Source organism: Protopterus annectens, chromosome 2.part1 (assembly GCF_019279795.1).
Source record: "Protopterus annectens isolate FY-2018-M chromosome 2.part1, PAN1.0, whole genome shotgun sequence".
Classification (NCBI taxonomy): Eukaryota; Metazoa; Chordata; order Ceratodontiformes; family Protopteridae; genus Protopterus; species Protopterus annectens.
This window is the reverse complement of record NC_056729.1, coordinates 785,270,127-785,294,683: the sequence shown is the minus strand read 5'-3', so window position 1 is coordinate 785,294,683 and position 24,557 is coordinate 785,270,127. Positions and strand designations below refer to the sequence as shown.

The window sequence follows — 24,557 nt, the reverse complement described above, 5'->3', positions numbered from 1 at the left end:
CTTCTGATCAGGATTCTATTTCTTCTGATTCTCCTACTGAACAGGATTTATCTATACCTACTTATGAGGACTCTGACGCAGAAGATTCCATTCCTTCTGCTTCGCCTCCTGAGGATTTATCTCTTGGAGAAACTTTACATACCTTAAGGGAACATTTCCACTGGGAAAGTCAGGATTGCTCTGAATCTAAAAAGAGACTTAGGGATTTTCTTCTTCTTCCTCAGCACAGGCCTTTGGCTATACCTCCTGTTCTAGACATTGTTGATGATGTTTTTTCAGAATCTAGTATGGCTCCTGATTCTCTGCCTCTGGCTCCTAGTAAGCCAGACAGATACTACAAGGTTCCTGACTCCCACAAATTCCTTTTTAAAAAGTCCTACTGCTGATCCTGAAACCATTTCTCTGGGTCCCAAAGGCAGTAAGGCCTCTATTGCTAAAAATCCTACCCCTTCTGATAGAGATTCCAGGGCACTGGATAGATGGGGTAAGAAGGTTTACACGTCTGCAACCTTGGCAATCAGGGCTTTAAACTGTCAATTTCATATCCTTAAATATCAACAGCATATCATGGGACTACTTAAACAGAAAATTATGTTAATTTCTGACTGTGTAGAAAATAAAGATTTGCAGGATTTATTACATTCAACTGAACAAGTTGGAAAACATACTTTGCAATGTGGTTTTGATTCCTTGGAGGCCTCTTGCAGGGCTGCGTAACTGGATCGGTGCTAAGGAGGCATGCTTGGCTCAGAGCAAACTCTGCCTGACCATGTTAAAGCAAAATTGTTGGATGCTCCTTTGCAACAGGACTGTCTCTTTGGTAATAAGGCTGAAGAAGTGTTAAAAAAGATGGAAGATAAAGCTAAATCTTTGCAAACTGTGAAAGATTTCTTACAAGTGCAACCTCCAAGATTTAGTAGACACTGGCCTACTAAGAACTGGTCCTTTCCAGTCCCTTTGAGAGCTGCTCAAGTCAAATCCAGACATTCCAAAGGCTTCAGGTTTCAGTCACAAGGAACTTTTCGAACAAAACAATGGGGTGCCTCCACCTCCAAATCTGGAAACACCAAGGCACCGCCCTATGGTAAACAGTCTCAATGACTTCCCTCTACAGTCACCAAGCACTTACCTTTTAGCCGCCCCTTTGGAGGGAAAACTGGCACTTCACAAAACTGGCAACTTATTACCCAGGGCAAATGGGTTTTAAATATAGTATCCCAGGGATACAGATTTCATTTCCACACGTTGCCAATCTAAACGGATGGCCATATCTGCCCCCAAATCAGTGGAAGAGGCCCAGAAACAAGTTCTGTCCCTCATGGACATGGGGGGGGGGGCTATTCAACCAGTACCAGAAGAGAAAAAGGGACAAGGTTTCTATTCAAGACTTTTCCTGGTACCCAGAAAAGACAAATCATGGCATCCTATTCTAGACTTATCCACTCTAAACACATTTCTGGACATTACAAAATTCAAGATGCTGACTCTTCAACAGTTACTACCTATGCTAGGCAAAGATGCCTGGTTGGTAACTCTAGACTTAAAAGAGGCTTACCTGCATATCCCAATCAGGGAATCTTGCAGAAGATACCTCCGCTTCAAAGCAGGCTACTTGCATTACCAGTTCTCTGCACTGCCCTTTGGCTTATCTACTGCACCCAGGGTCTTCACAAAGTGCCTGGCTTCAGTAATTGCATTTTGCAGGCAAAGAAATATTGAAATATATCCATACCTGGACAATTGTCTAATTCAGGCAGAAAGCAAGGACATTCTTCTAAAGCATCTGGCGTTTGTAAAAAGGGTACTAACTTGACTAGGGTACACCATAAACAAAAAGAAATCACAACTGGTACCCTCTCAAAAAAAATTACATTCCTGGGTGCAAGCTTGAATGCAACTGCCCAGATGACTTACCTAATGCCAGAAAAGCAAATTCAATATGTGACTTACTTCAAACAGATGGCTACAAAAACCCTGCTATCTGCAAGACAAATTCTGCAAGCCTTGGGGTTCATGGCCTCCTGCATTCTTCTAATTCCATATGCAAGACTTCATATGAGGAAACTTCAGTGGTACTTAAAAAGTTTATGGAGTCAACATTGTCACAGCCTGGAAACAATGATTCCTATCATACCTTGCCTGCAACTAGAGTTCCTATGGTGGGCAGAGGCCTGCCACCAAAACAAGGGACTGCCATTCACTCCACCCCCTGCCGCCCAAACCCTAACTACAGACGCATCAGACTATGCTTGGGCTCGTCTGGCAGGAAAGTGCATTCAGGGCAAATGGAGCCCATATCAAATGCACCTACATCTCAATCAGAAAGATATGCTAGCTGTACAGAATGCACTGACAGCCTTCAAGGACTACCTTCATCCAGGACAACTTATGATAAAGACAGACAACACCACAGTTATGTGGTACGTAAACAAGTAGGGGGGTACACATTCCTACCCCCTTTGCAGACTAGCCATGGCATTGTGGAACATGGCCTTGACCTACCAAATACAACTACAAGCTCAATTCCTGCCAGGAAAGCTAAATACTCTGGCAGACGAACTAAGCAGAAATATTATGGACCCACACGAATGGAAACTGGAACCACAAGTTTTCAGCATGCTGACACGCAAATGGGGGAGTCCAGACATAGATCTTTTTGCCTCACCCCAGAACTATCAGTTGGACAAATTCTGCACAAGAATTCATCACAAAAAAGCTTGGAAAGTGGATGTCATTCAGCTGGAAAAACCTGTCAGTCTATGCTTTTCTCCCTCTGTCTCTGCTCTCCAAAGTTCTACTAAAAGTCGGACAGGACAAACCAAAAATGATTCTGATTGCTCCAGACTGGCCTCGCCAACACTGGTACCCACTCCTGCGCAATGTGTCACCTGCCTCAGACACCTTACCTACTGTCTCAGCAGAACTAGCAAATTCTACACACCCAGCTCCAAACTTTGAATCTTGCAGCGTGGCTAATCAACTAATTAAACCCTTGTCATCCTTCAGCAAACCTGTGATGGATGTCATTTTGGAGGCTAGAAGGCCTAGTACTAGAAAATCTTATGCTGACAAATGGAAAAGATTCTGTGCCTGGAACCAATCACAAGGAATAAGCACAGCAATGCCCAATATTCCTCAGATTCTGCAATATTTAACTGAGATGCTTCACTAGGGCCTTTCTTTTTCTTCCATAAAAATCCATGCCTCAGCCATTTCAGCTCATTACAACACAGAACCTCCCCTCTTCTCTCATCCTCTGCTAAAGCAGCATCTCAGAGGGGCCAAAAATTTAAGACCCCCCAGGAGAGCGCCAACTCCTGCATGGGACCTCAGTTTTGTTTTGGAAAAACTCACTCTCCCTCCTTTTGAGACAGCTGCTACTGCAGACCTAACATTTCTCTCCTGGAAAACAGCTTTCCTTTTAGCAGTCACTTCAGCTAGAAGGATTCCAGAATTACAGGTTCTTATAGCAGTGGAGCCTTTCATTATTTTTCATCCTGACAAAGTGGCTCTTGGGACCAATCCATCCTTCATGCCTAAGGTGGTATCCAGTGTGGCTCTTAATCAGACCATTCATCTGCCAACTTTCTTTCCCATTCCACAGAACAAGGGTGAGTGGATTCTACATTCATTGGAAATGTGACCCCCCCCGAACCACACACATTGACGTACACCCCGCCGTTGGCTGAATGCCCACCATTAGTTAATGTGAATTCTTCCTTGGCTTCGGTGGAAAAGTGACCTGTGGTTAAATGGAAAATCCTTCTGTCGCAGAGAGAGCAGGATTTTCCATGACTGCCCCTTCCCTACCACAATGTGAGGAGGAAATTGTTCGTACAAGTAGTACAATGGGGAGGGCAGAAGAGCCGCCGCAGTCCAGCCACACGAGAACAATAAAGAAAATGTGGGGGGCTCGAACAAGAGGTTTAGTTTAGAATATTTCAAGCCACAGCCTAACGGATGCTGAAGAATCCCTTTTGACAAAAGGTTTGACTTTCTTTCCATCGGCTAGAGCTGATATTATAGACTTACTTGAACTTCGTTTGTACGCATTCTTATTTTGAAAATGATGTTTGGCAATAATGATGATTGTACTGATGCAATATGTTTTAGAAAACCTAATGTTTACATACCAACTTTACCTCCTGCTGTTGTGAGGTACAGGAATAGCTGTAAGAGCAGTAACTTAACTAAATTTGAACAACAAGCTTTGCATGATCTACAGAATAATGTAGGAATTGTCATTCGTCCTGCTGACAAAGGTGGACCGGTCATGGTGTTAGACTCGAGTTATTCCAAAAGATGTTGTCTGATCCGAATGTCTATGAAGCTGTAAACTTGAATGTCATAATGGATATGAAACAACGTATTGACAATTGTCTGCTTGAATGCTTATGTATGGGGTTGATTACTAAGGACCTTTATGAATTTTTTTTTTTTTTATTTATTTATTTTTTTTTTTTTTAAAAAGAGTAAATGAACCCGATACCCCGAATACATGGTCTCCCCAAGATACATAAGAATCCTATTAGACCCACTTTTAGAACTATAGTGGCTGGCTGACTAAGCCTGTTTCCATATATCTAGATAAACAGTTGAGATTGGTCTTAAATGAGAACCCAGTAGTGCTCAAAGATACTGAACATTTCTTGAGGGACTTATATGAGGTGACCTCAGGTCCCACTCAGAAGGTGGTTGAGATTCTGGTCACATTGGATGTAGTCTCACTCTTTACCTGTACACCCAACCAGGAGGGGATCAGGATGGTGAAAGCTAGTCTAACCAGATGTGGCAAATTTGAGCCAAGGCAGGTAGATTTGTTCTGTCTTTTATTGGAATTGGTCCTAGAGCATAACATCTTTATCTTCAAGGACAAGTGCTACTGGCAGAAAACGGGAGTAGCAAAGGGCACTAGTTGTGCCAGCTCCTATGCTAATCTGGTTATGATGGAATGGGAACACCAACATGTTATTGGTTATAATAACCCTCATATTAGTATATATTGATATTTTGTTGATGATGGTTGGAAGGGTGATGAGGAGAGTCTTGAGTCGTTCTTCCAGTATTTGAACACCAGCAGTGAGTTTCTTAAGTTCACCATGAGGAAGACAAAGGTCAAAACTGACTTTCTGGATGTCACAGTAGTAAGACAGGGAACCAAGCTGTCCACCATGATGCACAGAATGGAGTGTTATCGACCTGCCTGTCTACACAGGGGGAGTATGCATCCCCAACACATTTTTACCAACATTGTAAAAGGGCAAGCAATGAAGACATCACATCTGTCCTGTGAAAATGTAGATTTTGACAATGGTCTACACACTCTGACAGAAGAGTTTGCTGAGACAGGTTAAAGCCAGGCTGAGATTGACCGGGCATATCAAGTAATGCTTTGGGAGAGAGAGGGGAGGGCTAGGCCCTACTTCTCTGGCCATAATGGGGAGAGAATGAAGAGCTTAGAGCGCAATCGGGAAGTCCCTGTCATCTTATCCTACACGCAGAATGTGGGCATGGTGAGGGATGTGATTCGCAGCAACTGGCATATTCTTCATATTGATGATAGAATGAATGGGTTAGTAGGTAGACCCAGATTTATTTATAAGAAAAGAAGAACATTAAAGCAACAGTTATGTTATCCCAGGTTCCACAGTATCCTTAATGAGCGTCCATTGGGCACCCATAGGTGTGGGGCTTGTGTGCCTTTTGTGAGTTTGTTGATTAGTCTAGATATTTTAAGCACCTCAAGTCTGGCCACTTATAGCAACTCAAGGCAGCTGCTGATTGTAATACCAAAAATGTTGTGCAGGTGGCCCACTGTAGGCTCTGTTTTAAATTTTATGTGGGCAAAACCAACAGGCGTCTCAGGGAGAAGGTGAGGGACCACATGTATTTCACCAGAAATGGCTACTAGTATAGTGTCTTAGTCAAGCACACAATGCAGGCTGGGAATGAGCATTCCATGTTTTACATGTAGTTGTTGAGAGTGTAAGGAAGGGAGATATTAACAGGACCGAGAATGGATCCTGAGACTTGGGCACACAGTGTGCTTGGGTTAAATGATCATGTCCCCATAAACCTGTGTTGAAATCAAGGAGGTTAAAGTGAAACAATTGTCTGTATGTATTTATTTTTAGTAGTACTTCTTTAATTATAAGGAGGGTTGCTTTTGCTTTCAGTCCTTTTTGGAGGGATTTTCATTCCAATCTGATAGGATAATTTATTTTATTGGAGTGTATAAATGTAAATTGTTTGTTGTAATCTGGTGTCTGAAGAATAAGTGTGGATCACTGTGAAAGCGCTTACCTCTTAGTAAACCAGGACTTGATTTTATCAATTGTGTGCTGCCTTTCTGCCGCAGATATCCTTCTTGTGTTGTGCTATTTCTTACATTTAATTGAATGTTTATATAACACTTTTTTTTTTATCTTTAGCTCTAATAGAATACTGGTATTCTTTCATTCTCTTTTTAAGGCTCCTAGTTGTCATTCCTACATATGGCATTACAGCCTGAACACATGGTGATATAAACCAAGTCCACGGATTTGCAAGTAAATTTACCTGGAACCATAGTACTTTCTTTTAAATGGTCCAGTAGAATACATGGTCCTTAAAAAAATTAGTCTGTATACACTGCAAAACCCACATTTGTAAGTTCCTTTTTTCTTCACCGTCTCTGGTAAAGCTTTTTAGTATTATCTGTCTGTAGCATAACTTTTAAATTGTTCTCCTGTATACACATTACAGTGTATTCCCTATGACTCTGAATAAAACTGAATTGCCTTCCAATATTTTCCAATAATTCCTGATGACTTCTCTAATAGCCATGCATCTATAGACATATCCAGAAAACAAGCTTTGGTTCTATCCTCAGAACTTCCCTCTTGCTCCAAAGTGGGTGGCTGATTTAAAGGTTTATGTAAAATAGGCTAAAAAACTGTCTTGCTTTTTTCAATGACCTTGCTAGCTGACCTTAATAACAAGTACTCACTATAACCTCTTTCAAAAAATAAGAAAGTAATAAAATTAATTTCATCTTCAAGCCTGTCATTGCTAGTAATCATCCTTGACGCCCTGATAAACTGGCCTCTTGGTATGTTTTTCTTCATAAAATATGGGTGATTACGTTTGTAGTGTCAATACCCATTAGAGAAGGTATCTTCCCTATAAATATAACTTTCAAACGTTCTTTCTTTAATATACCATTCAACAGTTACAGCTAGGAAACTGACTAAGGCCAGCTCCTCCTCTTTTTGGATACCTCAGATGCGAGTTTGGGAGCTTCCTTTGGCCCTCTGAAGGTTCAGGGCCGTTGGTCTCTTTGTCAAAGGAAGGACCATATCAATATCAAGTAGATGAGAGCTCTTCAGGCCTTCCATTCTGTTTTTCTTGCAGAACCCCTCAAAATCTTCACAGACAATACCACAGTGATGTGATACATCAACAAGCAAAGAGGAACACTGTTTTACCTCTTGTGCAGACTAGCTTTCAAGTTTGGAATCTAGCTGTCCAGTATCAGGTGACTTTTTAGGCTGTGTGTATCCCTTCAGAACAGAACATTGTGGCAGACTCTTTGAGCAAGTCCATGACACGTACTCGAGTGGATCCTTCACAGGGATGTGTTTCTGGACATTAATCACCAGTGTGGTACTCCTCTGGTAGATCTTTTTGCCTCCCCTCTGAGGAGACAACTTCTCTTTTGCACCAGAGAATCCCATGTCCTCTGGCATATGGCATCCACTGTCCATCTTCTCTGGGAAGGGGATGTTTCTTTATGCCTTCCCTCCCCTTTCTGTCATACCAAGGGTCTTGTTTAAGACCGAACAAAACTCTCCCAAAATCTTGGTGACTCCCTTTTGGCCCAGACAGCATTGGTTCTCTCTTCTGCATTTAGCCAAGGGCAGTCATCACAAGTTGCCTCACAGGGCGGATCTACCCACACAGGACAAGGGGTTTCTCATCCATCCCCATTTGTGCACTCATCAACCGACACTGTGAATGTTATGGTTTTGATCCCTTTTTGACACGTTTTTATCTGAGGATATGCTTCAGGTTCTGCAGGAGTCCAGGAAATCCACTACCAGGAAATCTTATTTGTTCAGGTGGAAAAGATTTTCTGTTTGGTGCCTTGCTCGTAATGTAGATCCACTTTCTGTGGAGGTCCCTTTGATTCTCTTATTTGTGTGAGTTGCCCAGTGCTGGGTTGGCATTCTCTTCTGTTAAAGCTCACCTGTCAGCCGTTTCTGCCTGTCTGCCTTTGACTCCTCCTTTGGCTTCTAGATTTGAGGTCAAACAATTCCTTAAAGGTGTCCTTCATATTAGGACCCTAGGAAGCCTATTCTTCCTTCCTGGGGCCTTAATATTCTCTTGGAACAATTGACTCTGGCTCTTTGGAGCCTGCAGCTTTAGCTTCCTTACAGCGTTGCTCTTGGAAGTCTGTTTTTTTCTTTTGGCTCTTACCTCAGCCAGACTGGTATCTGAGCTGCAGGCCCTGATGGCTGTGTTCTTTTTTTAGTTTTTCATAAGGATAGCATGCCTCTTCATACTAGTCCTTCTTTTATGCCCAAGGTGATTAATGAATTGTCTCTTAATTAATCAGTCTATTCATTTGTCCACTTGTTTCCCTTCTCAGCAGTCTGCCAGTGGAAGGGTCTTCACACTGGATTTGCAGACAATTCAGATATTTGTATAAACCTAAAGGCATTCATAAATCTGAGTACCTTTTTGTTTCCTTAGATCCAAGGTCTTTGGGTTTACTGTTTCTAAGAAAACTATTTCTTCATTGATATCTAGGACCATTTCCTTTTGTTACGCTTTTCATCAGAAAAGCCTTTCTTCCTTTGTCAAGGCTCATTCTACCAGGGTGCCTTTTTTTTAAGGATTGCATACCAACTCCTTCATTAAGGCAGCTACTTGAACCTTTGTGCATATTTTTACCAAACCCAACAAGTTGGATGTTTCCAGGGCTAGAGCTGGATTTGCCAGGGCTGTCCTGCATGGCTTTCTTGAAGGCTCTGCTGGACCTTCCTCCTTCAACCTTACCTCATGAGCTTTTGTACTCTCCCTACTGTAAGGAATACTGCAACAGTGATATAAAAGGACACAGTACAGTTATGTAAATTCTTACCATAACAGTAGATGTCCTTCTCTTCACTGTTGCAGTATTTGCTCCCTCCATCCTCCCCATTTATTATCCTTCTGGATGCAGATGTTCCTCTTTTCTCTTTGGGACTGTTGTTCCTTCTGAGGCTTTTCAGTTCTGAAGATGCTACGCCCATACATCACCTTTATGCCTTACACCATGCGGGGGGGTCATATGTCTGATGCACAATGTCCCTATTACATTTGGTATACTGGCCGGATTATGGGCTGCCCTAGGCAAGGGATCCGTACTGTAAGGAATCCTGCAACACTGAAGAGAAGGACATCTGCTGTTATGGTACGATTTTACTTAACTGTTCTTTTCTCAGTTGTCTATGCAGTAGAGTGGAACTAATTTTTTTAACTCTGTAGTATAAACTTTTGTCTCTTTAGATCATTGTGCTCTATAAAATACCAAATATCTATTAAATGGCAAGTTGTTTTTGGTCTGGCATTAATTGTCAGTGTTCATTTTTATATAACAGCAACAAAGGATTTTATTGGCAGTTACTAGGATTTTTTTACTAAGCTTGGATAAGGCTGTAGACTATAAATTTAGAAGCATTGGAAAGTATGTTAAAAGGTGAATGTTTATGTACTAGGTTTTAAAGAATAGTGTAGAGCAGTGCACAACTAAGGTTACTGGCTTTTAGCTAAGCTCATCAGATTTACTTAAATATTTAAACAGGGCTGTTCTGTGCAGCCTGTCTTATTTGGGCATGAATTTAGTGATACTGGACATCAGGAAGGATGAGGAACATTGAAAGGTTGCAAAGTTTATCTATTTTTTCTTATTAGGATGGCCTTAGATCCGTAAAGACGAGATTTGGGACTGTGGAAGTAAGGTGTGTTTAGAAGAGCTGCTTTTTAGAAAATAACAAACATTAGGCTTGTGTCAAGGCCAGGGTTGCCAGATTTCTGAAGGACCAGGTAGGGACAAAAAAAAAAGTCTTTCATGCTAAGTGAAGCGCCCCCCCCCTCCAAAAAAAAGGTCTTTCGTTCATGCGGAACAGCAGAAGTGGCTCCGCTTTGCGATTTTTGATTGGCTCGTATAAAGGTATACAAGCCAATCAAAAATTTGCATAGCAGAGCCTCTTCTTTTCAATACGGAGCATCACGTTGTTCTGCATTGAACAGAAGACGTTCCAGTTTGCAATTTATGATTGGCCCATATGCCGGTATACGAGCCAATCAAAAATCACAAAGTGCAGCCTGTTTCACCGGGATTTTCAAAAGGCAGTGCGGGACTTGGGATTTGGCTGGTGATCTCGGGACAGTCCCGCTCAAATAAGGACGTCTGGCAACCCTGGCTTAAGGCTAAGGATGAGAGTAAGGAATTGTGGAGGTTTCTAGATAATCTACACACAGTGGTATTTTAAGGATGTTTATCCTGTCTTTTAGTAGTTGTCAGTTTTGGAGGAATGTTATTCATATGTAGTGGCATGTGTGTGTGTATATATGTATGCATGTATATGAGTTTATAATGAATAATTGCCAGTGAGTTTGATCGAAACAAAACATTGAGCAAACTCACCAGTGATTACCATTAATCGCCACTAAAATCTTCGGAAAAAAAGTTAATTACAAGGTTACATTGGTGATTATGAAAAGTAAACAAAAAAATTGTCTTTTAATATAGGGGCTCTCCCACATCCCTGGAAATTAAATATATTAACACCAGACTTGTGCTAATTTGAAAAAAGGGCAAAAAACCTTGAATTATGTAACAGTCGATGTAATGAGTTTCAACCATTACATAATTAGACAAACTTACCAGCAACAGAAAACGCCACCATTTCACCATGTGCTAAAATGCATGTGGAGGTAACTCTTATAGCACTAATAATACTATATATATATATATATATAAATAAAAAATCATGTATTTATAGTGAGGGGGGGTTGAAGTGCTGGAGAAGAAAATAATGTATTTTTGCCTCTCTGTGGGATGCTCATTTGAACCTCATTGAAAAAGGAATACTATGCAAGAATAGTCTCACAATAATTTAGCCTGTAGTACATTTTCTTTCATTGTCTTTAAAGTACTGTTTTCATCATTAATAAGTGCGTAATCTTGGCAAGTTTGATTGTATAGAAGAAAGTTGACGATTGTTAAAAATGTGAAGTCAACAACACATGGTAGTGGTATAGAGTCTGGGAAGAGATGCAACAGAGATCTTTTTAAGTGAAGAGTATTGTATAGAGAGTAGGTCAAGATGAGTACATGGTATGAAAAACAGTAAAAAAAAAATTTCCTAGAGCCAACATGGAACTCCTCTGAAGCTGAAGTTCAAGAGACATTAAAACTGGAAAGAGATAATCTAAACCGGTATTGTTGTCTATAGAAGTTTATGTGAAGTTGCTTCAAAAGACGGTGCCATTAAAGTGACAGAATGAAATATAAAGTAAAGGAGGAGCGTAGATACTTTATGGTTAAGAGCTTTGCAAATGCTGAGGAAAATTATTTCTGTATTTGGAGTGTAATAGGATCAAACGTTTGATGGGCCTTGTTGGCAAATAAAATAATGGATTCACAAGTTCAAGGAAATAACTGGTATGGTATTCAAGAAATGTTAGCTTTACAGATAACATTAATTTGTACATCCTAAATTTGGAGGACATTTTGGTGTCATGGAATATTTTAAGGCAGTTTCAAGTCTTTTTAGGGTATAATTAGTTCATATGGCATAAATCCTTTAGGAAGTAAAATTCGATGAAATAATAAATCCAGTAACGAAGGATTCTACAACTCACAAGTAATTTATTATAAATGTGCACAAACGGTAAGCTCTTTCGCTAAAAAGCTTCCTCAGACCTTTCAAACATAACATACTCTCTCATTCTTTATATATTGCATTTAAAAATCTAGAGGCAAGTCTAAGCCAGTCACCACAGTTCTATCTTAATCATGTATCTAATTAAAACATCTATTTAAAAATCTGCTGAAAAACACACACAAAAATACGAAAATATAAAAATACATTTTAAAACTATCTAATATAAAATGCATATCGTGAGTATAACAGCTGTAAACATTAGGTAAAGTAAGAATAAAATATATCATTATGACTGCAAAATCAATAACAATGTGATTGACAACAATAAATTGCAGACTTCATTTTCTCATCTTCCTACTCTTCAGAATAGGCTTAATAGGAGCCCTTTCATTAAGTCCTTTTCCTCTATCTGCTCTAAGGACTATTATCCACCTTGCTCATCTATTTTCAGTATAATTTCTAATATCACCTTCTCTAATGCTAGGTATAATGACGTCTATAACCCTAAAACTAAATCTGTGTGTGTCCCCCTCTTGCATAATACGTTTGGACAGAGCATTATGCTCACTTTTCACACTAATGTTGTATAAATGTTCTGTTATATGATCTTTGAAAACCCTATTGGTTTTACCAACATAAAATGAATGACCGTGTACACACACTGCTAAATAAACAACATTGGGTGTCAGACAAGTAGTTCCTGAAGTGAAAGTAAACTCTTGGCCTGTATCTGGATGTATAAAAACATTACTAGTGTTAATGTAAGTGCTAAAATTGCATTTACCACAGGGTTGAATATTATATTCCTTGTCTTTGTATCTCAGTTTATCATGGCCATATCAAAGAAGTCTTTTCTGATTTTTCTTATTTTTATACAGAAAACTGGGTTTCCTGCCTATCAAGTTACTTGTATTAGGATCTACTGTTAAAATGGACCAATTCTTAGTAAAAATTTCCATCAGCTTTTTATTGTCACATGTATAAAACAAAGGAATTTTTAAACAATTATGTATTGAATTATTGACAGGGTCTCTGACATTTGTTATATTTTCAGTATTACCCTGTTGTGGGCCATAATATGGTTGCGCCCTACCTTCTCTGAGGCTAGTAATATTACAGAGGTTTTCCTTAATCTCATTTGCATGATAGCCTATTTTGATTAACCTTTCCTCTAGGTGAATGATTTCATTCTTAAAACCTTCATCTGTGGGATTTAATCTTGAGGCCCTCATCCCTTGTCCTTTTATCAAATTTCGAAAGACATATTTCAAAGGCATACTTTAAGTAATAATGAATTCTTATAACATGGATTCCTGAATACTCCTGTATTTATAGAACCATTGCACAACCTCTCTTTATATAAGTCAAGGTATTTCACTCTCTCAGTAGAAAAAAACATGGTAGATTCGAGACATTTTATGAGGTCATTAATTAAATTCTTAAAAGTCAATAATTGTGTCTGAGTTCCAGTCCAAATCAAAAACAAGTCATCCACAAAGCAACGGTAAAATATGACAAGTTGAATAAACATGTCATTCTTAAATAAGATGGGTTTTTCTCAATGTGCTAAGAACATGTTGGCGTAGCTATTGGCACATGATGTGACAATAGGAGAAAATCAAGGGTGACAAAAAATTATAAGAATAAAAATAATTTGACATCTAAAGAAAGACAAGCACTTAAGAGACTACAAGATAATTCGGAAATTAAAATAAGACCAGCTGATAAAGGTGGTCCTATTGTCATTTTAGATACCAAACAATATACTGTGAACTTATGGCTCTATAAATATAGGAGTATTCAGGAAACCATGTTATAAGAATTTGTTATTACTTAGACAAAGCATGCATCCAAATTATGTCTTTCGAAATTTGATAAAAGGACAAGGGATGAGGGCCTCAAGATTAAATCACACACATGAAGGTTTTAAGAATGAAGTCATTCACGTAGAGGAAAGGTTAATCAAAAGAGGCTACCATACAAATGAGTTTAAGGAAAACCTCTGTAATATTACTAGCCTCAGAGAAGGTAGGGCGCAACCATATTATGGCCCACAACAGGGTAATACTGAAAATATAACAAATGTCAGAGACACTGTCAATAATTCAATATGTAATTGTTTAAAAATTCCTTTGTTTTATACGTGACAATAAAGAGCTGATGGAATTTTTTACTTAGAATTGGTCCATTTTAACAGCAGATCCTGATATAAGTAACTTGATAGGCACGAAACCCAGTTTTCTGTATAAAAATAAGAAAAATCTGAAAAGACTTCTTTGTTATGGCCATGATAAACCGAGATACAAAGACAAGAAATATAATACTCAACCCTGTGGTAAATGCAATTTTAGCACTTAGATTAACACTAGTAACGTTTTTATACATCCAGATACAGGCCAAGAGTTTACTTTCACTTCAGGAACTACTTGTTTGACACCTAATGTTGTTTATTTAGCAGAGTGTTAACACTGTCATTCATTTTATGTTGGTAAAACCAATAGGGTTTTCAAAGATCATATAAGAGAACATTTATACAATATTCGTGTGAAAAGTGAGCATAATGCTCTGTCCAAACATATTATGCAAGAAGGGGACACACAGATTTAGTTTTAGGGTTATAGAAGTCATTATACCTAGCATTAGAGAAGGTGATATTAGAAATTATAATGAAAATAGATAAGCAAGGTGGATAATAGTCCTTAGAGCAGATAGAGGAAAAGGACTTAATGAAAGGGGGCTTCTATTAAGCCTATTCTGAGGAGTAGGGAGATGAGAAAATGAAGTCTGCAATTTATTTTTGTCAGTCACATTGTTATTGATTGTGCAGTCATAATGATACGTTTTATTCTTACTTCATCTAATGTTTTTAGCTGCTATACTCACAAGATGCATTTTACATTTAGATAGTTTTAAAATGCATTTATTTTTATGTTTTCGTATTTTTGTGTATGTTTTTAAGCAGATTTTTAAATAGATGTTTTAATTAGACACATGATTAAGATAGAACTGTGGTGTTTGGCTTAGACTTGCCTCTAGATTTTTAAATGCAATATATAAAGAATGAGAGAGTATGTTATGTTTGAAAGGTCTGAGGAAGCTTTTTAGTGAAAGCGCTTACCGTTTGTGCACATTTATAATTAATTACTTGTGAGTTGTAGAATCCTTTGTTACTGGATTTATTATTTCATCGAATTTTACTTCCTAAAGGATTTATGCCATATGAACTATTTAAACCAGTGTCTGGTTGCCTCGTTGTGATTTGGAGTATTGGTTTTGTTGTTTTACTGAACTTTATCAATGAGGCATTTGCTCCGCGGAATATAGTCTGTTTGTTTCTTTTCAGGGTATGAAATAAGTGAACTATGTACCTAAACATGAATTAGTTCAACAATGCCCATATTTATGGGGAAATGCTAAGATGAAGTGTTCCAAGTGTGTGGATTAAAAGGAATTGTGTTCTAGCAACTAATAATATGTTGGAAGAAGCTAAACAAAAGATGATTTAAAAATTGAGAAACTGAAGTTCTTAATTATGGACATTAAGGTACAAGCAATAATAATGTTTTAGTCCCCTTAGTCTTGCATACATGTCAAGCATGTTTTTATCAGCTAGAAGAGGAGAACTAGATATACAGTGTTGAAGGAATTTATGTGGGAGGGGAAGGGGCAAGAATTAAGTGGGGGGGGTAAGCTCATTCTTCCCATAGAATAAGGTGGTTTAAGGTTGACTGATTTGACATGGTATTTTAGAGCTACTCACTTAGGACATATATACATAACTCAAGCAGAATGTTATTAATCAAAGTGGGAAAGAATGACAATTGAACTGGTGTGGGAGATAGAGAGACTCTCTCACTTTGTGTCCTTAAAGAAAATAACAGCCACACAGAATGTTATAAAGCATCAGAAAGCATTATAAGAACTAAGCCAGCATGGGAGTGGAGAAGGGAGGTTTTACCAATACAGGTATATATGTAACTAAGGGTATAGAAACTAGGGAAGACATGGCTGGAATTTACTGGAGCAATTTAGCAGAATGACCACAGTATGAGGGTGGAGTGATGCTAAGCAGAAGTTTGGACCGCTGGTAAGAGACCACCTTTTTCTGTCATTAACTGATAACAGTATAGGCAAAGTGAAAGGGATAAAGGAGTGTTGCGTGAAAGAACTGCCCTGGTAGAATTATTAATTGAATCTAAAATAGAACCTACTGCTAAAAATAGAGATGATTAGTAGGAAGTATAACATATCGCATGATAACTATAAGAATCGGTCAGAGCAGGTTACAAAAGAATGGAAAAGAGAATGAAAAGGCAATTTGCAAATGAGCAATGGGAAGACATTTTGCAGGATTCTCAAATATGTAACAAAGTTTAGAAGGTTTACGAGTTTTGCCTGGTGGAATTATTTGCAAAGATATTTGTATACCCAGAGTAGTCTATTATTCCTCAGGTAGATAGCAAATGCTGGAAGCATGGGAAGGAAGAGAAAATTTTAATTGGGAAAACATTTTGTGTGGGGGAATATAATGAGTTGGAGATTTTAAAAACTTCCCATGGAAGAATATTTTGGCATGAATGTTGGGGAACAAAGAGTTGTAACTAATCAAATGATTCTTTTGAGCTGGGAGATAGAATCTGAAGTGTCTGGGCTTCGTAAGGTCGTATGAAGTCAATGCTATTGGCTACTAAAAATCAATTATCTGAAAATGGAGGTTAAAATCTGTTCCCGTTGTAAAGCAAGTTCTGGATATTTTAAAGGAAATAGAAGAAAAGGAAGTGGGATCTCTAGAAAAGAGAATGAGCACATTTCATAGAAATTAAATGGAAACAATAGATGCAAAATAATGTTCAGGAGGAGTAGGAGTGAGGTTTAAGGGAAGGCAAGAACTGAGCAGCTTACATGTGGCTGGAGTGAATGAAAATTGTTAAAAAAAAATGTATACTATATGACAGTAACAATGGAAACTGTTAAAAAGAGTTGCCTCATTCACGAAGAAGTAAATTATGAAACATTTCAGCCATGTTTCGAGGGGTAATAGGGTGTATGAGTAATACTCGAGGGATGAAGAAATGACTGCAGCATTGCATAGGTTAATAATAACTATATATGTTATGATGTATAAGCAAGTGCGAGGATTTCCTTTGCATTAAGTAGATATAGGCATGCATACAGATATTTCAGGCACAGACAATAATGCCCTTCCTGCCAGATAGATGACAGTGGAAATTATTTGGTAAGTTTTCTTATAGGGAGCAGAGTGGTTAAAGAGAAATTTGTAGAGCATAAGTGTACAGTTTGAGAACGAAAGCATATTCATTATTTATTTAGAACATAAACATGTAGAAATGTTGAAGTATTTGTAGTTATTGTAGTGCATGGATCACCGTGACTGCGTTTTAAAAACTGCTAAATTTCATCCTAGTTCAGTGCTACCTTAGGGAGAGACAAAACTTTAACAATATTTAGAAGAGTGTTTAACAGTTTAAGCACCCCCCTATGTGCTGTTAGCATTAAGTTTGCACTAAAACCTTACAGTGCTGACCAGAAAGCAGCAGCAGAACATGAAACAGCTTTGTTTCAACTCCCATTTCTGCCTGCTGTGTGCTATATTGAAGCCCCTACTTTGACACAAACTGCTTCCCTTACACAGGAAATACATAAGGACGTCAATTAATTCCCTGCTTTTACTTTTGAGTGACTAGTAGTACATGGAAAAGATAAATCTTCCATGCAGGACAAAGATTTATGATCAGATATCCAATCGTAACCTTTATTATATGTTCTCAACATGGATGCTGAAATCGCTCTCAAGGTAAATTTCTTGGCATCCATGTCTCTAACATGTAATAAGTCTGATATGATCCGAGGCCAAATCAGAATTCTCTGTACTGTCTAACTTTTCTGATGACACTTGATTTTCTCTGTTTTTATTGTAAACTAGGAATGTAAGTTGCAGGTGAGATTCTGTAAGGAAATCTTTATAGCTTTATCGTTTTAAAAGTTTTTTGTCTTTCTTTCCTGTACAGTTCCTATACAGTTATGTATTTCCTATACAGTGTGTTGCAGTGCTGCATATTACTTTTGACTTTAATACCTGTTTGTGTTGATTGCTATAGGATTTTTATATCCACTTAATATAAACTGGGGTTTTAATGTCTCAACTGTAGGTTGACAACTTAGAAGTTCAGTACCCTGCCTTCATGCTGCACTACTGTGGCAGTGCTGGAACATGAAATCAAGCATCTTTTATGACATTAGAGTCCAGAGCCTTCTAGTTTTCTGGCATCAGATGCAAGTGGGCATTCTGCTGAGCCACTGGTACAAATGTTTTGTTATGAATGCATGCATCATGCCTCACTGTTGCTTATGTTTGTTTTTATTCTTAATTATAGGTTGAAGATGAACAAGGACTTCAAGAGTTGAGGGTGCTTCATGATGAAGTGTACACCCAAGCTTGCACTTGGTTCCTAAACCTAAGAAGTAGATTCCAACGCCAGATTCTTCAGCATTTTGGAGTGATGCCAGAAAGAGCAGAAGACATACAAGTAAGCATTGTCCCTGTTTCACATTGTTCCTGTTCTGACAGTGGTTCATACTACTTACACTTTGGCTGAAATTACTGAATATTTTACTTGCAAATAGATGAGCAGGAGTTGTTTGCTAAAAGTACTGCTTACATAACTAGATAGCAGATAACTTCTGAGTTACCACTGCAGTTTGGGTTGACAGGTCCTCCAGTAGTCCCACAGCAGTGTATTTTAACATTTGAGGCAGATGTTAGGAAAATATCAGTAGTGTTTTTTTTTGTTTTTGTTTTGTTTTGTTTCAAAAAAGCACCTCTGTTGAATTATCACTTGTGACATAGGCAAACTTACAATAATGTAAAGTAATCAAACCACATTTACAAGATTATACTTACAAACATACATCATATATAATATGTTATACAATATAATTAAACCAGCATTGCATACATTGTTTAATTCCTGTCTTCTCTTAAACCTCATTCCTCCTGAAAACATTTTAATATATGTATTGTTCCCACAATTTCCATTTTTTTTTCTATGTAATTTATTCCTACACTTTTCTGAAGATCCCAGTTCCAGTTCTTTTATCTCTGTTACAATATTCTACTACAGGTATGGCTGGTTTACACTTTGATTTCCATTTTCTAGTCATTGCGTCTTGACAGCCACCAGAATTAAACTTAACAAGGCCTTAGCATAGTATGTGTAGGCATTTCAGATCCTGTATCCCAGCTAAAAAAAAAAAAAATGTCCTTAGTTACACTCATTCACACGTCCAGTATTCTTGATAGAGTACTTCTGTAGGTAATTTTTAAAGTCTGCTAACTCATACACTTCTAGAACGTGCACTCACAAGTACCTCTTCCTTCTCCCTTACACCTCCAACATTTGCAATCTACCTGAGAAAAAATTCTTTGGAGGCTGCCGGGGGTGTATAAGTACCTATACAAACACTTTCAGACAAAAATGCTAAATCTTTTACATTTTGTTGTGTATTTGGGAGACATGGATATCTCCTCCCATTGTTTCTTTGTGAGTAGCTTATTTGGTCTCTCTTCCCAGTTTTTTCTGACATCCTGTGATTGATTCCTATAATTACAGTGCAATGTTATATATGCCCTACTGATTATCCCTGTTTCAACAGCAGCTTGTTTTCTAGATTCAACTAAAAACTGAACTAGTGCAGGTCTTTCATTTAGGATTCCCCCATCCCCTTCTCTTTGTCTATACTCTTATCGGTCCCTGATAAGGAAGGCAATCTCTAGCCTGCAGTCCAAATGTCTTCTTGGCCTCTTCCCATTCTGTTCCCTTTTCCTGTGTGTTTGTTCCCAATACCTTGGTTCCTTTGCCAGCTTCCTCCAGTAAATTCCAACTCCCTCTTGCTTTTCTCCATTCCTGTGCTGGCTTAGTTCTTAATATAATTTCTGCTACTTTATGAATATAACCCTGTGTACAGCTGTTGCTATTCCCCTTAAGGATCTGTGTCCAGAATCCCACTCTTTCCCAGTTTCATGATTTAACCCCCTGCTTCATCATGACCCCTTTCCACTTTGAAGTGTAGCTTTCTGTTTGTATTATGTACAAGAGTCTTAACTACATAGGTCTAAAATTTCCCTTCAAATCAGGTAATCCTAAACCTCCTTGTTCATATCAGCTTATCCCACTTGACTTTTGATGACCTTCCCTCCCAAATAAAGTCCTTCAGCTCTATTAATTACTATCTACAACTTCTTCTTTTGTTAATAAAAATATACCTGACTTGTACATAAAACTTAAGGGACTAAAAACATTTTTCTGCTTGTATCTTGCCATCCATATCCATAGGCAAGGGCTTCCAGTTTCTCACTTTTTGATTTTTCTTTAGTCTCTTTCCGCATATCCTTAACTGCCATAACAGAGTACTTTTAACCCATACTCCCAAATATTTCATTTTGTCATGTCCCCATAAATGCCTTTGCTGAACCAGTTTGTGTGTTGGTACGAAGTTTACAGCTATAGCCTTTGTTTTATCTTCATTAATTTTATATCCCCCAAAAAAGCAGGAACTGTCTCAGAATGTTCCAAAACTTTTCTGGTTCTTTCAGGTACACAATAATATCATCTGCAGATAAATCCAGCTTTTCTTGAATACCATACCAGTTATATCCCTGAATTTCAATGTCTCTTGTTTTCTTTGCCAGTGGTTCTAAATATAATGCAGATAGCAAAGGGGAAAGAGGACACCCCTGCTTTGTTCCTGTTTTCAAACAAACCTTATCAGAGAGGAGCCCTCCCAGTTTGATTTTTGCATCTGATCCCTCGTGTATACGAATGAACCTTACTGTTGTATCACAAAATGCAAATGCGTCCATTGTCCTTCTCATAAAATGCCAGCCGACTCTGTTGAATGCTTTCTGTGCATCAAGACCCACCAACAACAGCTGTGTTTTCTTACATTCTGTTTCCCCTGGGTCATAATTGTTCTATTAATGTTGTCAAATGTTTTCCTCCCCTCCACAAAACCACTTTGATTCATATCTATTAATTTTGACAACACCTTTGCCATTCTTTTAGCCTTTATAGACGTAAACAATTTATAATCATGATTTAAAATTGAAATGGGCCATTATAAAACTGGAACTGAAGGTCTTTACTGTCTTTAGGTATTACAGCCGCCAGAGCTTTTTTCCAGGATGCTGGTGTTTCCCCTCCTTTTAATATGCTGCTAAACAAAACCTTCCAGTTGTTTATCACTTTCTTCCCTCCTAGCTTAAAAACTTTTACTGGAGTACCACCTATTCCCAGTGACTGTCCTGAAGATTGGTTTTACATCACCATTTTTATTTTATCTCCTCCTGTCTTAACTGTAAATTGCTGAGCCTCATCTGCCTGTAACCCTGGCATATTTAAGTCTTCCATAAATATTTAGCATACTGCTTTTTGTTGATTTTCCTACATTTCTGCTTTATACAAATGTTCATAAAATTTCCGAAATATTTCTAACTGGTTATTTTTCCTTATTATAGGCTCCCTAAGTTTAGCAACAATCCTTTCTACTTTCTGTTGGCTAAGTTGCTGTAACAAAAGTTTTTGTCCTCTGACGTTATCAAAAAACGGTTGCTTAACAGCATTCTTTCTAATCTCATGCATATTATCCAACTACTCCCTTATTTTCTCTTCATGCATATTATCCAAGTACTCCCTTATTTTCTCTTCAGCACTCTGCAGTTGTCCCTCTTCTTGTTCTGTGAGGTTCCCCTTATTCTGCAGTATTTTAACCATTATCAGCCCCTCTAATAATTCCTGTTACTACTTAACCACATCTCCTTTTTTTTATTTCTACCCTATTTTGAACTCCACTTTCATTTCATTCCACTCACTAGTTATAACTTCTGGAGTGCTTTCTGTCTTATCCCTAATAACGCCTGAATAATTTCCACTTTCAATTCCTTAAATTCATCTCTTTTTAACAGATAAGTGGGGAAGCACCAGTGTCTTGTTTGTACTTCAAAACCCTGCATTTTTAACTTAGTTATGAATGTGCGTGCTCTGAAATAGTTATTGGATGTGTATCAAAACTTTCAATTAAGTGCATATATTCCTGTGAAATATAATTTATTTGTAGAGTAGCCCAGATATTGTACCTTGGGAAATTGTATGTAAATTCTCTCCGAGTTCCTACTACTGAATTCACATCTTCCATACAAAATATTTTCATAATTTTTTTCAGTAATCTACCCTCTTGTTATATTTTCCCCCTAGACCCCCCCAAATACATCTTCATTGTTGCAAATCAAATTCCAGTCCCCACCTATAAGTAATATTCCCTACTGAAAGCTAACTATTTCTCCCAGTTTTTTTAAAGTTACATAATAGCATTTTTACGTAGAATGTAATACATGCCCACATAATCCTCATTCCTTGCCAAAAATTATTTATCTGTTTATTGCATTAGTTTAGGTTCAACTTCTCAAAGACAAATGCCCCTTTTCAGCAGAGGCCTGGGAGTATTCAATTGACTTTATATAGTTGAATAGTTGGCCTAGTTATCCTTTAGAATAGTTGAAAAGACAATATGTACAAAAATGCAATGTGTACAATCAGCAAAAAAATGTAATAATGCAGAGAAGCACGATTTGTATACTATATTTTATTTATTTATTATTTTACATTTGTTAACCGGGAAAGTCTGACTGGATACATGTCCATTTTCAGCAGAGGCCCGGGGAAAAAAGCTCCGTAATCACATTACATATATGAGAGAACAAATAAGCAGCCTAAGCACATATGATTTCTATGAAGGAAATACTTATGAGCAAATTTACAGTAATTATTTACAAGATTTTATTGTATATATTACATACAATGCCATACATGTTTCAGTTTTGTTTTCCCAAGGTGGGCATTAGTTTAATACAGTATATGTCATTGAGTTAGAAGGAACATTGATTTAACAAGTATACCAGGGGATACAGGTGATCTCTGATGGAATCCTTGCAAACAGTGCAGTGGGGAGGGTTAGCCAGGATTGTATAGCATGAGCAAAGCCAGCTGTTTTCATGAGTTTTCAAGAGTCTTTTGAAATGAGTAAGAGAGGTGGTAGAGGAAATTTGGCTTGGAAGTGAATTCCAGGTTCTGGCAATAGTGCATGCAAAGAGAGATTTCCCAGCATCGTTTCTATGTTTGATGACATGTATGAGGTGTTGGTTAGTATATCTTAAGGATCTAGTGGTGACGTAAGGCTGTATTAGTTGCAGAAGTGCTGGGATTTTGTCAGGAAAGTAGTAGAGGTTATGTGCTAGTGAGAGTTGATTGAGTAGGAGTAGGTGAGGAGGTAACTCCAGCCAGTTGAGTTGCTTGAGGCATAGACAGTGGTGGGATCTATAGGAGGCATCAGTTGCAAACTTGGCTATCTTGTTGTAACAAGATTCCATTTATTTTAGTTCTGTGTGGTGGAGATTAATCATGATGGGGGAGGCATAAAGGAGGATGGATAAGAGGTGAGTTCTTGCTATAGTGGCTTTAGTGTCTTTAGTCATGAATTGTTTGCTCCTGTAAAGAAGATCAAGCTTTTTGTTTACTTGATTGTTTGTGTTATGTGTATGGCGAATTTTAGGTTATTGTCTATTTCAACGCCTAGCATTTTTGTGTGCGTGGTTGGGGTGATCAGAGTATTGTCAATGGCTGTTATGGTAAATTCGTTGTTTAGGGGAGGAGATCTACCAGGGCTAAAGAGCATTAGTTTGGTTTTTTTTTAGGATTAAGTATAAGTTTAATGTTAGTGAACCATGCTTCAGCTAAAGTAAAGTTATTCTGAGTGAGGGTTTGAAGGCCCTTTAGAGTAGGGGTGGCACGTATAATAGTGGTGTCATCTGCGTATTGCACTATTGAGGCAGAGGGGGAGGAGGAAGATATTTGGTTTGTAAATAGGGAGAACAGCAAAGTACCGAGGATGGAACCCATAGGGGGGGGGGACAATTGGTCTTGCCATAGGACTGCTTGCTGACGACCTGATAAATAACAGTTAAACCATGATATAATGGAGGAGCTCATGTTAAGGGAGGTTAGAGTTTCGAGAAGTGTATGGTGGTTGACCATATCAAATGCTTTAGATAGGTCTAGGAATATGGAGGATACGAATAATCCTCTATTCCTATGGAAGATGACTATGTTGGTAAATGAGAGTAATGCTGTGGTGGTGCTATGGGAAGGTCTAAAGCCATGCTGGGATTTGGAGAGTAGATTGTTGTTTAGGAGGTGATTCATTAGCTGAGAGTGAACTACTCTCTGTGATATTTTTGACAGTGGCGGTAGAATAGCGATTGGGCGATAGTTTGTCAGTTCAAGGGAGGTACCTCTCTTGTGGAGTGGAATAATATGTGGTATTTTCCATGTGTAAGGAACTTTACATTCTGCAATAGACCTATTTATGAGTATAGATATGGGATAGGCTATAGCCTCTGCAGTTAACTGAAGGAAGTCAGCTGGAAGATAGTCAGCGGCTGGTTTGATTGGTTTAAGTTTTTTGAGGAGTTTAGCTATTAACTTAGTGGGAACTGGCTGCAGAGAAAAGCTGGGGAGCAAGTTTAGAGAACTGGGGTGGGTGGGGTAGTTTTTGGAATGGGGCCCCTGG

At 38.2% G+C, this 24,557-nt stretch overlaps 1 protein-coding gene across 3 annotated transcripts in view; it reads left to right on the top strand.

Annotated features, from left to right (window-relative positions):
* Window positions 1-24,557, top strand: part of LONRF1 (LON peptidase N-terminal domain and ring finger 1) — a 1,181,374-nt gene that overhangs the window by 881,267 nt on the left and 275,550 nt on the right. For all 3 annotated transcript variants that reach the window (XM_044062498.1, XM_044062495.1, XM_044062496.1), the window contains one exon: window positions 18,311-18,463. In XM_044062498.1, coding sequence (XP_043918433.1) covers window positions 18,311-18,463 — 153 coding nt within the window. The remainder of the gene's footprint in view (window positions 1-18,310; window positions 18,464-24,557) is intronic.